This window comes from Panthera pardus, unplaced genomic scaffold (genome assembly GCF_024362965.1).
Source record: "Panthera pardus isolate Hobbes unplaced genomic scaffold, ASM2436296v1 HiC_scaffold_21, whole genome shotgun sequence".
In the NCBI taxonomy this organism is placed as follows: domain Eukaryota; kingdom Metazoa; phylum Chordata; class Mammalia; order Carnivora; family Felidae; genus Panthera; species Panthera pardus.
Genome location: NW_026526777.1, coordinates 41,970,087 through 41,984,357, shown reverse-complemented (window position 1 = coordinate 41,984,357; position 14,271 = coordinate 41,970,087). Strand labels below are relative to the sequence as shown.

General features: G+C 45.4%; 1 protein-coding gene across 1 annotated transcript; it reads right to left on the bottom strand.

Annotated features, from left to right (window-relative positions):
- Nucleotides 1-149: 149 nt before the first annotated feature.
- LOC109250354 (major histocompatibility complex class I-related gene protein) lies at nucleotides 150-5,670 on the bottom strand. The gene is given in 4 exon segments (XM_053909507.1): nucleotides 150-280; nucleotides 4,603-4,688; nucleotides 4,690-4,873; nucleotides 5,529-5,670. Coding segments are annotated over 4 exon segments (516 nt in total). The 5' UTR covers nucleotides 5,644-5,670.
- Nucleotides 5,671-14,271: the final 8,601 nt, after the last annotated feature.

The following is a 14,271-nucleotide window of genomic DNA, read 5'->3' as shown; positions in this document are numbered from 1 at the left end:
TGTGAGAGAACCACTGATTTTAAAAAGCACATGGTGTTTCCTGCTTTCCACTGTTCCTCACTCTCAATCTCCAGATAGCCACAACCCATTGTTATCCTGGGGGACCTGAACAGCCATGCAGAGGACACAATCTGCACGGGAAGGAGTCCTCAGTTGCTCTGAGGACCCAGCTCAACTGATACCCGTGTCTGATAAGTTCCATCCCCATCGGGAAGAATGTCTCCATAACCTCTTTCTTAGACAATTTCTTCCCCATTTTTCAACCAGATCATGCAAATTTCTGGGGGGTGAAAGCCATGAACTCTGCAGAAAGCAGTTGTAACCCTTGGAAAAGTTGTGGTTTGCTCTGACCTATGGGGCTCTAGAAAGAAGAAATAAAGTTACATACAGTACAGGTATCATAGGTACAGAGCTTACAATAGTAGAAATTGGCAACGGGGTTTCCCAATTAATTCTCTTCATTGTAGGAAACATGTAAAACCAAGAACGACCCAGAGCGCGGGTCCATCAACAACAAACTTTGTTGTGTACCTTCCTCTAGGGCAGCGTGCTGGTGAATGACGAATGTGGAGGTGAGCCAAGTTCTGTCCTCTAAGTGGGCAGAGTGGAGTAGCCTCATAGCTTTGAGTGTTTGGAAAGTGTGTCAGGATCATTTACTGTTAACCTTTGAAATACTTTTATGAGTCACAGAATAGGAAAACTGAATTACAAAATGTGTGACTGTTTGTGATGAGTAATTCAGCAAAAGACTGGAGATTAGAACTCAGCCTTCCTTTTTTTTTTTTTCAACTCCATGCTAGTGCAAATAGATACCACAGCCACCTTGGCTCTGCTTGGGCTCTGAACTGCCTTGTGTCCTTGGGCCGGCACTTTTGTGATTGCTATGGTATGAATGTATGTGTCTCCCGCCCACCCCCCAGATTCACTTGTGGAAACCGTAACCAGTAAGGGTGACGGTATTAGTAGGTGGGACCTTTGGGAGGTGCTTAAATCCTGCCAGTGGAACCCTTATGAATGGGATTAATGCCTTTATAAAAGAGGTTCTGAGGGGCACCAGGGTGGCTCAGCAGGTTAAACATCTGACTTCAATTCAGGTCATGATCTCATGGTTTGTGAGTTTGAGCCCCACATCAGGCTCTGTGCTGACAACTCAGAGCCTGGAGCCTGCTTCAGATTCTGTGTTCATTTTACTCAAGAGCCTGCTTCGGATTCTTCTTTGGATTCCCTCCCTGGCCCGTGGTCCGTCTTTTTCTCACTCTATCTCAAAAATAAGCATTAAAACAACAAAAAAGAAAGAAGTTCTGAGAGATCCCTGGCCCAGTCCTACCATGTGAGGACGTGATGAGAAGTCCACAGTCTCCAACTGAGACCAGGGACCTCATCTGAGCCCACTGATACCCTAATCTCAGACTTGCATTTTCCAGAACTGTGAGAACTACATTTCTGTTGTTTATAAGTCACCCAGCCTGTGGTGTTTTGTTATGCAGCCAAATGGATGAAAACAGTGACCGCCATCAGAAACAAACATAGGTAATAAACAGATTGTGTTGTGGTTATGCCCTCAAATTCACAGAGATTCACATCACAGAGGGGCACCTGTAGTGAAAGACAAAAAACAAAAACAAAAACAAAAAACAAAAAACACCACACCCTGTCCCTACGTGGACTTCCTTCTCCTTGACTATTCTGCTAATTTTCCAGATGGTGCTGTCCTTCACGTTCGCGCTGAATTGGGTCCCATCCAGATGTGAGCCATGCAGAGCCGGACAACATCCTGGAAGGGCTGCCTCCCACCCATCCGTGGGCCTCACCCCTACACCCCACCTTGCTATCTGGTACTCTGATAAAAGGAGGAGCCTTGTCTCAACAAAATCTTCCTTCTCTTTTTCCTGAGGCTTGGAGGGGGAGCAGAGGTATCCATGCCATACTTCCAGTACTCTTCCCACACAACCCAGTGGTCCAGGTTCTCCCCTGTCTTCCCAAGAGCTTCTCATCCCAGGGAGAATCAACAGGGTTGGTATTAACCCTCACATCCCAACTTACAGCAACTTTGTTCCAGTTTTCCTACCTTCTCCCTCCCTTCCCTGAGAGCAGGAGGGCAGGCAACTAACAGCTCTCTCTCTCTCTCTCTCTCTCTTTTAGTGTTTATTAGTTTTGAGAGAGACAGAGCATGAGCGGGAGAGAGGCAGAGAGAGAGGGAGACACAGAATCCGAAGCAGGCTCCAGGCTCTGAGCTGTCAGCAAAGAGACCGATGCGGGGCTTGAACCCACGAACCGTGAGATCATGACCTGAGCCGAAGTCAGATGCTTAACTGACTGAGCCACCCACCCAGGCACCCCTGTTTGCACTCAAAAGTTATGCCACTCATCAAAATCTGGGAGTGGAGATTCATCTGGTCCCTCTTCCTATCTGCCCAGACTTGCCCTAAAATGTCTCCGTGATCAACGGTCCAGCACAACCCCAAGTCAGCCGTAGATTTCAGCCAGATCCTAAGCTGTCAGAGATTTTCCGGTCTGACAACAATGATGACATTTAATGTGTAAGCAGAGAACTACCGTGTACAAAGTGCTGCCATGTACGTTTTTCACACCAATGTCTGTGGTCTAGGCATTATCACAACTTTATTTTACTCAAGGTTATTGCTTTGTTTGCTTAGCATCTATTAGCTCTGCTTTTTTCTGATAATAAGAACCCCTACTCCTGACAAACACATAACACATATTAGAAAATTAGTTTACCTGACTCTAATGTGTGCTTCTGTTAAGAAGCACCAATCTTTTTTTTTTTTTAATGTTTATTTACTTTTGAGTGAGAGAGAGAGAGCAAGCAGGGGAGGGGCAGAGAGAGAGGGAGACACAGAATCTGAAGCAAGCTCCAGGCTCTGAGCTGTCAGCACAGAGCCCAACGTGGGGCTCGAACCCACAAACCATGAGATCATGACCTGAGCTGAAGTCTGATATTTAACTGACTGAGCCACCCAGGCATCCCTAAAACATATCAATTTTAATCCTGCCACCCAAACATAGCCCACAGTGTATTGGTTTCTCTCTCTCTCTCTCTCTCTCTCTAGCCCCCAGATCCGGTCTCTGACCTTCTGTGTTTGGCTTCATGCCCTGGGAGGTTATGCTCATCAGACTGCCCCTGGGGTCTCCTTGGCCTGAGTAGTTTTGGCCGGTGGAGGAGCATCCTCAGCAAATGTCAGAGAGCCAAAAGAGGGAAGGGTTGGGGTCACAAACACCTGTACCCCAACCACCTCACTGCAGTCTGCCAGCTGCTGTGTTTCTCCACAGGAACAGCACTTGCTAGAAGGCGCTTCTTCTAGGGCACCGGTCCTTGCTCGCCCCTTCAGATTTGGGGGTGTAACGGTTTCCCTGTGCTGCAATCTCTGGGTACTTCACTGTGCCTTACTGGTCTCCCCAATCCTGATTGTACCTCTGTGCATGATCCCGTGATTGAATTCTATTCAGTGAAATCATTTTGAGTGTGCCAGTTATTTCTTACTGGGATTCTGTTACCCACAGCCAATCTTAGAAACTCGTCCTGATGGTTACAGTGATTAGTCTGGGGAGTGGCACACTATCCGATTCAGACCAACTGTAGTTCTCCTGTGAAAAAAAGTATTTTTGTAGCTAGAATTGGGAGAGAGAAGCCCATTCCTCTAGAATGGTGAAGCTAGGAGGATATGCATAAACTTTATGCTGGCTGCCACATCCCCACCTCATGGAAAAAGCCATCCAAATCTTGGTTTTAGTTTCTTGGGTTCTCACACAGCCCTGATTCTTGTCTTTCAAATAGCTTCCTCTTTGTGTCTAAGCCAGTTTGAGTAGATTTCTGTTACCAGCAACCATTGCAATTAAGATGGTTATTCAGCTAGTGAGTGGGAGGGTTGAAGTTCAAACTCTAGTCATCTGCCTCCAAAGCTGATATTCTCGGGCAGATAGTCCACATTCATAACTGTGACCTAGATGCCTCCCCAAAGCCTGTCACAGCTCTGGAAAGTCCCACCGTTAAAGATCACTCCTAGGGGAAAAGGCATGTTGTATCTAGGAGTTACCCATAGCATGATACAGACATAAATGCATTTTGAATGTTAAGATTATGTGAAAAGTCTGTATTAACTAAAAGGTGACCAGCTGAGTCATATCTTTAATGTTTAAGAGGAACTTTATACTGAAAGGAATCTTATGATAAATCTAGTAAAGACCCTCCATTTGTTTTCTTTATAAGTCCAGATTTTCGCTCATACTGGTATTGTATGAGCCCTCAGTTTAATAAACCCCTTATAGGAATGGCTCCTTCCCAAAGTATTTCCCAGCTTATCACTGACAGGAGATGGAAGGATTTGTCTCACCGGATACCTCAAAAAGGAGGTGTCCCTTGGAAGTACTCCACTCTGTCAAGACAAGTGGAGTTGCTGAATCTTGTCTAGATGCTGATAAAAAGTAACTAAGGGAAGTTTTCACGGGGAGTTACAGATCACCACAGAGCAACTAACAAGGTGGATTTCAGAATAGGGTGACTATAACCTAGATTAGAGGAAGTTATATATAAACCCAAGGGTTCTGAGGATGTAGGGACCTGGTGTTCTCCCTTCTTGTTACCTATCCTTTGCAGGATATCTTCCCCAAACTGCAGGAACCTCTCTAATGAAGCAGTATGTTCTTCTTCTAGCCAATTCTTTTGATATTAACTCATGCCAATTAGCCTCCTGTGCCCACTTGGTAATGTGAGCCACATTATCAATAACCATCCAGGAAAGGATATCTTTAGTGAAGATCGTGAAATCTTGTCCATCATAGGCCTGCTGGAGAAACATGGTGCTTCTGTTCTCCAACAACTCTGAGCCAATGATTCTCTGGTAACTGTGAAACCCTGGCACACACGTGCAGGTCACGAAGGGGCTTAGACAGGGACGTGGAGGTGGGCATCCAGGTGATGACTAGGGGAATGGCTGGAAGCGTCCTCTGCTCCCAAATACATCACCCCACAGGCATGCCTCCAGGAGGTTCCTGTGAGATAACCCACTCATCAACAGATGTTTGCAGAATACCTCCTGCATGCCATAGGAACATGATCATTTTTGCCTTGGGGAATTATCCGATAATGGGAATGACCCACACTGATAAACTTTATAATGTGGTAAAGTTTATGCAAAAGAGAAAGATATGCAAGAGCCAAAAATATCCTGGGAAAGTTAACATAGCAAGTCACTGTACATAAGCAAGCGGCTCACTGAGCCGGGCTACCAGGAAGTGAGACACAGAATGGCCAGATTCAGAATGAGAAAGAAGATACAGGTTAGAAGCCTGAATGGGCGTGGCATAGAGATATGGAGGGCAAAGGACAGAGGGCTCCTGAGAAGAGACGACTCGGAAGATGCTTAGGGCAGGTGGCAGGCACTGAACGCTATCAGGCTTTGCCAAAAGAGTGCAGCTCAGTAACCAGCTGCTCGAGTTCACTGTCAGCCCAGGGCAGTCACCTGCAGGGATGGGGGCTGGTGCAGGGGCGGGCCCATCTCTGCTGCCACCTGAGTGATTGTGCTGACTCTGCAGCTGCTTCTGTTCCACCTTGAAGGTCTGCTGCTGGCCCCTTGGCGGCTGAGTGTACCTCTCCCGGTGACCAGGCATGGGGTTCTCCACCATCTACAGAGCCCATGGCTCTTTCTGCCAAGAGACACTCGTAGGTAATGATGGGATGAGAAATAAATTCAGTGAAATAAATAAATGCAGTGAATTGCCCAGGTGAAAAGATGTCAGAGTGAGTCCCTGGGAAGGAGGCCTAAAAGGAAGATATTTAGAGTCACAGACAACCCACGTTAGTGCTCTGGGTTCAGCTGCATCCTGGGACCTAGCTGTCACTTCCTTTCACAGAATCACAGAACCCTAGGAACTGGGGCCTAGAAAGGATCTTAGAGCTCTAGCCCAAGACCTGGAGGCTTTTTCTGTCCAGGTTTGGAAATTTAGGATGAAATTTTACAGGTAATCTCATCTTGGAAGTGAAGCAGAGAGCCCTGTCCTGGGCTTCGGGGAAGGACCCATGATCACTCATTGGTCCCCCAGGGTTGCCGTAAGAGGGCTTGCAAACCCTGATAACCCACCCCCTTGTTTTATGAATGAAGGCTCTAGGTAGATAAATGAGGGCTCCCACCTTGCCCCTGTGTGTGCATGGGTAGGTATGTACACAAACACACACACACGCACACCCATACACACACCCCAGATCACTCAGAGAACCCACATGAGGGCTCAGCCTCCTGAGAAAAAGTGCTTTGAAAGCACAGTGCTTTTCCTCGCTCTTTGCGGAAGGCTGTGGGGGCTGAGCAGAGTGAGGCCCTCTAACATGTGGGGCCACATCCACATCCAGGGACTTCTCTTGGTTGTCTAGGGACGGTACTAGACACCTCCTCCCCAGAGTGTTTCCAGATTACCCAGGTGGATGCTGTTGTCCTTTTGTGAATTCTCTGAGAACTCAGATCTTCCCATGTGGCTCTTGCCACTGCGGAGAATCATGGATGGGTGTCAGGTTCCCATTCCCCAGGCTGAATACTACTTAATGATGTTTATTTCTTCCTCTTTATTTGTAAGATATATTTAAGAAAAAAATATCGGGGCACCTGGGGGGCTCAGTCGGTTAAGCATCTGACTTCGTGTCAGGTCATGATCTCACTGTTTATGAGTTCTAGCCCCACATCGGGCTCTGTGCTGACAGCTCAGAACCTGGAGCCTGCTTCGAATTCTGTGTCTCCCTCTCTCTGTCCCTCCCCTGCTTGTTCTCTGTCTCTCTATCTCTCTCAAAAATAAACATTAAAAAAATTTAAAATATATATATAGAATTTAACAAAATCATCTCACAAGCGGTTAGGTAATCTTTGGTGCATACAAGTCTGTCCACACTTTGCTTTTTTCTAAAACTGTGTCTGAAAGAATTCATGTAGGCTGTCTTTTAGAACCGGCCGCCCCAAGGCCAGGATGCCTTTACCTTAACTATGAGGGGACACAGGATTCCCTGAGGCTGAAACCAGGCCTGCCGGGGCCCCTTCCGCCTGATTGCACCAGTTCTGTAAAAGCAGAACTGTTCTCTCCTTTCTCCTTGCTTCTCTAGCAGAGGTGGGGGCCGCTTGGCAGGGCTCAGAGTAGGCACCCAGCCCCGTGGGCCCCTCCGTGGAGGTGGTATTTTGCACGTCAGCTGCAGCACTGAGCAAGATGAAGTCTGGTCTTCCTTCCTTAGGCCTGGGCGGAACTGAAGACCCGAAGGCCCCTTTCCATGGCTCTGAACTTTTACCTTCTCCGTTTCTTTCCTGGGGCTGGGGGGGGTGGGGGGATGAGGGTTGGGATGAGGAGGCAACAGCGGAAGACACTCTCAAGTTGGGCATAAGTGTCTTTCCCCAAAAAAGTGTTGGTTCTTGTAAAAATAAGATCCAGAGATTGAAGCAGAAGGACAAGCACTACCCCCGAATCAATAGTTATCACATTCTGCCTTCTATTCTCTTTATCTTCACTTACCTTCTACCGCCTTCTCGATGCTAAAGCCCTTAAGGACTGGGACTTTGCTTTTTTCCTTTGTGTTTCCTGCCAAGGCCTACCACAGGGAGGCTTGGCACATGGTAGGAGCTTCATAAATATTTGTGAATTAAGTTTTTGGCAGAGCATTTTATTTCTCTGCCTTGAAATATGCTGAGATGCACAGGAATCTATTTAACCTGGAATGCATACCTTTAAAAATACTTTTCGGAAAGTGCAGGCTGGCGAATGGGGAGCAGAGCTGAAATCTAATTTGCACCTAGTCTGGAATCTGCACAAGGTGTATGTGCTTGAACCTGCAACTGATTTTGAAACCGTTCCACTTCTCTACATCTGGAAAGGCTTTTGTGGCTACTCTGCAGATACGCAACGGTTTAAAGGAGGCAAGAGGAAGAGCAAATCATGAACATTAGTTCTCACATCTTCTTAGTATCCATCCGTGTATTCGACAAGCATGTGAGCGCTTCCTCTGTGCCAGGCACTGTTCCAGGCCCTAAGCACACAGCACACAAAGCAGATACAAATGTCTGCCCTTGTGAAGGCTTCGCCCTAATAGATGGAGGGGAGGAAGGCAGACAATGCAAAATACATGAAATATATATCATGTCTCTTAAAAGGTAGAATGGATATAAAGTTGCAAAGGGGACTATGCAGTACAATTTAAAACAGGGATGCTTGTGAAAGGCGTCCCCCAGAAGGTGACCTCTGAACCAGTGACTGCCGGGAGTGAGGGAGCCAGGCAGGTATCTGGGGACACCAGTTCAGGCAGGGGACTGTACAAAGACCTGAAGGAAAGGGAAGGCAGGGCATGTTCCAGGAGCAGCAAGAAGGCCTGGGGCTCGAGCGGACAGAGGGGGGAAGAATAGTTCAGAATCGCTTCCACACTTATTCATAGGAAAAAAACCTACAGAAATTAAATTCCAGGCAAAGAATGGGAGAGAAGGAAAAGGGATTTAAAAAGAGACTGTTTCTTTTTTTTCTTTTAGTTTAGTTTGAAGAGGGGGAGGGGCAGAGAGAGGGAGAGAGAGTCCTAAACAGGGTCTGTGCTAATGGAGCCCTATGCGGGGCTCGAACTCCTGAACCATGAGTTCATGACCTGAGCTGAAACCAAGAGTTGGATGCTTAACCAACTGAGCCACCCAGACACCCTCAAAGAGACTGTGTTTCTGAGCTAAGCTGGATTGGTATAGATAGAACTTCCCTTGGAATCTGGGGTTCCTTTTATGACATCAGGTCTATATGCCCAGGCCAACAAGCAAAAAACAAAACAAACAAGCATCAGCAACTTGGAGCATCCCTGCGCAACGGGAGGATCTAGGCTATGAGTGTCACTGACGTCATCTCCATACATATTTACATACATATTTACAATTCATATAACTTCACTTTCTTATGAAAATATAACCTTATAAAAATCTGCATTATCCAGAGTTTATAAGAGGGAATTAGAAACATGGTCCGTCGACAATGCTGTCCAAGTACAGCGTGATGTCTTTTTGCCAACCTCAATCTCAAGCCAGGTCCTGGTTTTTCCGAGCAGTCTGTCTCCACCAGCCAGGCCTGACTTCAAAGGCTGCTCTGCCCCTGAAGGCTGGCCTTCATCTGCCGGTCATCTGCCCGCCTACCCTCCTGCAGCTGCGGCGCGGCTCTGCTCCAGGGCATCGCAGCCCTCTCCCCTTGCTTTGCCACAGGCCCACTTACCCATCTGGTGTGTCCACAAGTACAGGTCACGCTTGCTCCTTAGTTGGGCTTCCGAAATGCTACTTCAGCCATGATGGGAAGTTGCTGGACAGATGTTAAGTCAGTAACTCAGAACTGAAAAGATAGGGGGAGATCCATGGTACCCTTTCTCTCTTGGCACATTAGACCTTATGATAATTTATATCCTATAGATACGTTGCTCAGATGATCAGATAGTATAATTACGCAGGTTGAGAATCATTTGAAAAAAACCTGTATCTGACCATTTTGTATTTCATACAATTCAATCTGATCTTTTGATTCTTTCTTCTTGTTCCAATAATTATGAAATTAGATTTCTCTCACCTTTTTCAAGGACAGATTATCAGCATCAACTCACTTATTGAATGGAAATTTGCAGTTTATTTTATTTTTTTTTAACGTCTATTTTTGAGAGACAGAGACAGAGCTCAAGTTGGGGGAGGGGAGAGGGCAGAGAGTGACAGAGACACAGAATCCAAAGCAGACTCCAGGCTCTGAGCTGTCATCACAGTGCCCAACTTGGGGCCCGAACCCACAAACTGTGAGATCATGACCTGAGCCAAAGTGGGAAGATCAACCCACTGAGCCACCCAGGCGCCCTGAAAATTTGCAATTTAGAATTTAGTCTTCTATCCAGGCCAGTCCAGCTGCTTCTTAAAGGACCTTGGCTGCCCTGTCCCAGCAGCCTCTGACAGATATTGCTGACAAGCCTGAACACCACAACTAAACCACCCTTAGACCAGATGCAGTGGTCACATTCTAAATTACGTTCCCTTTAACCTGTAGGTTGACTAGTTGGGCCATTTTTACAAAGGACTGTGAAAATTACTGGATTATAAAATAATTGATGAGGTGTTTGCAGATATTCATCTGTGGGGGCAATGTACATTTATGGGTATCTGTGATATACAAGAAATGGTGAGGCAATGTCAGGAACAGTAAACAAATCAGATCCCAGTTCTGTCCTCCAGGAACTTACAGTATTATTGCAGACCTAAAGCATGGACAGAAATAAATACAAGGCAGCAACACAGGGCAGCAAGCAGTAAGTGCTATGAAGGAAGTACCAACAGAGTACTCCAGTAGCTCGGCAAAGACAGACTCTGTTCTCATATGAAGGAATCCAGAAATGCTCCAAGACGGAGGTAGCAAACCGTCCATGAAGTTGGGCCTCCAATGGTCTGTAAGGGCAGCAGCATTTGAATCATAACCATCAGAACTCCAATTTATCTCTTGAGTACAGGCCGTGTGTTAGGTCCCATGCTAAGTCCTTGATAAACATGAGTTTCATTTATTCCTCACAGCAACCCTTTGAAGTAGGTCTTGTAATTCCCATCTCGCAGATGGAAATTAGGGGCAGAGAAATCAAGAAAATTGCCTAAGATTATCCCTAGAATCCTTAAGTGGAGGAGACAGGATTCACACTCTGATCTCTTGCATGGGCACTCCTTCCACCTTAGATTACCCAACTGGCCCTAACATAGGGGCACTTCCCCTTTCCAGGCTCTATTTCAATCTCCTCCTCGCCTGGTCATCCCTGTTCTCTCCCGCCCCCTTGTGTCACAATGACTCATTGTCCCCGATTTCCCAGTCCCTGAGGGCCCAGGCTCCAGATCTTCTTACAAGTGGCTGTGGGTCCTGATTGGATAACCAGGTCAACAAAATTCCAATTAGTATTTGTTCTTTCTCCCAAATGGCCCTAAGCCTTAATACAATCAGAATGATTATGATTCCTGGGAACTACTCTTTGGAATTTCAGGCATTGTGGGAATGAGGGGGAGAAGCAGACAGTAATACTTTTAGTTAAAAGGATCTTTGGACACTCCTCAAACCATGCAGTCACGTGGATGCTTCTATGCCCAATAAAAACTGCTAATCTCTCTCCTCACCACTCACCTAAGACAGGAACTTATTGAAGGCCCCCAAGTACTGAATGTGACAAGTTGATTTTTTAAGTTCCTCTTTCAAGACTACCTTTTTGGAGGTTACCAATGTCTTATCTCATATAAATTTTATTCTTTTCTGAATTTCCAGTAGGCACAGACCCAGCTGCTAGGGATACAGCAATGAATACATCAAAGTCCCTTTCTCTGAGCTCTTTTCGATGACAAAGACTGGCAATAGATAAATACATAATACAAGATCAAGTGGTAATAACGCGTGTGAAGAAAAGTAAAGCAGAGACAGAGACCGTATGAAGAGAGCTGATCTTTTAGATAGAGGGACCAGTAAAGGCCTCTCTGAGCAGGTGGCATTTGAGAAGAAATTTGGGTACAGGGAGGAAGTGAGCCATAGGAGAAGAAACTGCCAGAGAGAACAGCAAGCCCAAGTCCTTGAGGAGGGTGCACAGAGGAATATAAATAGTAAGGAGAACCCCGTAGGGCCACGTAGAGCTTTAGAGAATGAATGAATGAGCTCTGGTAGGTTTTTTTCTTAGTATTCTCTGTATACAATGATGACCATATGGTCTCATATTTCCCAGAAGAACTCCAGCTTATGAATCTTACTCTTTTTAAGTGATTCACTGAAGTTGTAAGAAAATGTAATTTGATATGCATACTCTTGAAAGGTATTCCAGAATAAGTATAAATTGGGACATCAGAAAGAATGTCCTTTGTCCTCTGTCTCAATTTGGGTTTCATAAAACAAGTGTGTAAAGAGCCTCATCTTTAACTTATGCCCCTTCCCTCCAGTTCTTGGCAACCCCCTGGGGTAAGAAGATTGAGGTCAATGGGTTTTTAGAAAGAATAGGCAGATATTTTAACTAGTCAGAAGAAAAACCTACAAATGAGTTCAATTTCTCAAGTTTAGATAGATTCCATGTCAGCCAAAAAGAAGAGAGCCTTAGGGGAGTGGAACATTGTCTTAGAGAAATTTTGGTTACACGTACCTTGGCAACAGCTCCATGGAAACAGACTGAAGTCTAATAAAGTCTATAGCAAAGGCCCACATTTTCTCATGTTAACTCTTTGAACTCTAGGCCATTTCTAAGCAGATAATCTGCAAGTCTGCCTTTTAACACTAGTCTGGTTGGCAACTTAGGGGGCTTATCCATCACCAGTCCTTATCTCTGAAGGACCCTACCATTTGTGAAACAGATTGATATAGCAGATTGATACACCCATAGAGTTCTGAGTTAGTACCAAGAGACTGACCTTGACTATTTCAAGATGAAACACACAAACCACATATGGCTATGCAAGAGAGATCCCATATATGCCCCACACTAATTACACCCACACACATCAGGTCACAGTTTCACACAGGCTGAAGTGAAGAACAGGATGAGTTGTAAAGTGTGAAACATCATTTTTTTCCCCTACACATTCTACACACATTTCTATACACATTCTACAACTACAGAAAACCACAGTTGCAAATTTGTAGTCATAATTGCTGCCCAAATTCTATATGGCTCACAGTCAGATAACTTCAATTTCTTAGAGATAATACCTTTAATATAAATTCACTCAGGAAGTATTAGTGCCTATTGGTCACTAGGTATTGCCTGGGAAATAAAGAAGAAAAGAATGAGGTGATCTCTCCCTGCCTTTAAGGGAAGAGTTTTGCAAATAGAAAATTATAGAACTGTAGACAGGCACTATGGACTACAGACAAACAGTCTACTACAGGCTGGGGAGCCAATGAAAGCAACACTCTGGAAGTGACATTGGAGTTATCTTGACATTTCCTGGAGTAGTGACCCCAAACACTCTGGTATCTCTTCCCCATGTTTCCCCATCTAGAAGCTCCTACTCAAGGCCAGCATTAGGCACAAATATCACATAGACCAAGTCTCATTCATAACCCTGTCTCCCTTCCTTGTCAACATCCCTCAGAATGCTCAGTCGGGGTTCTGGCAGGACGCAGCCTTCACTCCAAATGAGTCACATAAATAGACCTGAAGGAAGAGACACTTTGTGTATGTATGGGCAAGGTTAAGGGACTAAATGAGGGATGATGGCGCACATAGAAGCTAGCAATCAGGGAAAGCCATTATCACTCCTAGAGTTGCAGAGATAAGAGAAGCAAATAGTGTTATCAAGGTTCAGTGGGTCTAGATCCATGAAGAAGCGACTACTCAGGCAAAACTATATCGCAGAGGGACACAGCTACTACCAGAGGCATTGTAGAAAGAGGGCAAGGAGGAAGAAGAAAATACCCCCAACCTCTCTTTCCTCCCTGCTCTCTCATCTCTCTCCTTTCAGTGCCTCCCACTGGTGAACCCAAATTGAAATTAGCCTGCAAGAGCACTAGGTAATGCAATCTGTAGCAGTCAACTTCCTAGGGCACAAGGCAGGACAGAGAAGGCTTGGAGTCTAACGAGTCAACAGGAGAATAACCAACACAAAATGACCTTTCCTACCCTTTATAGCTGACTTGTTTTATTTCAAATTACACCAACGATCAAAGTGCCAAATATCCACATCCAAAGGTGCTGTGACATTGTGGTAAACCCCAGACTGTGGGCTCGAAAACCTGTATCTGCTTCGGACTCTGCTCATTATATGAGCTGAGTCAACCTCTCTATTCTGGGCCTGGGTTTCCTCACCTTGATTTTTTTTTTTTCCTTAGCCTACAAGTGTTAGTGAGACAATTACATGAAAGATTCTGTGCAGGGGATATTATTGGAGAGTTCTTTGAGGATAAAATGTAGGTGATATATAAGCTTTGAGCTTCTAGAATATCATCCATTTCTTTCTCCCTTCCTCTTTCCATCATTTGTATCTTATCCTCCTCACCCCTAGTCTTTCCCATTTCTGACTTGAATGGTGGGACTTTACTGGATTAAATTTCTGTGGAAGTAGGAACTATGTCTGTCTTGTTTACTGTTATATCTCCAAAAGTGCTTGACACATAGTAGCCCATCAACCAACATTTGTGGAATTAATACACAGATGATTTAAAAGAGCTCTTGACTGTCAAGTTCATGAGTCACCACCTATGGTGGTGACCCAGACCGAGTTCTAGACATTGCTTGCCAACCACTCAGGAGTACCAGTCCCTCGCTGGATGAGCAGTTGCTTA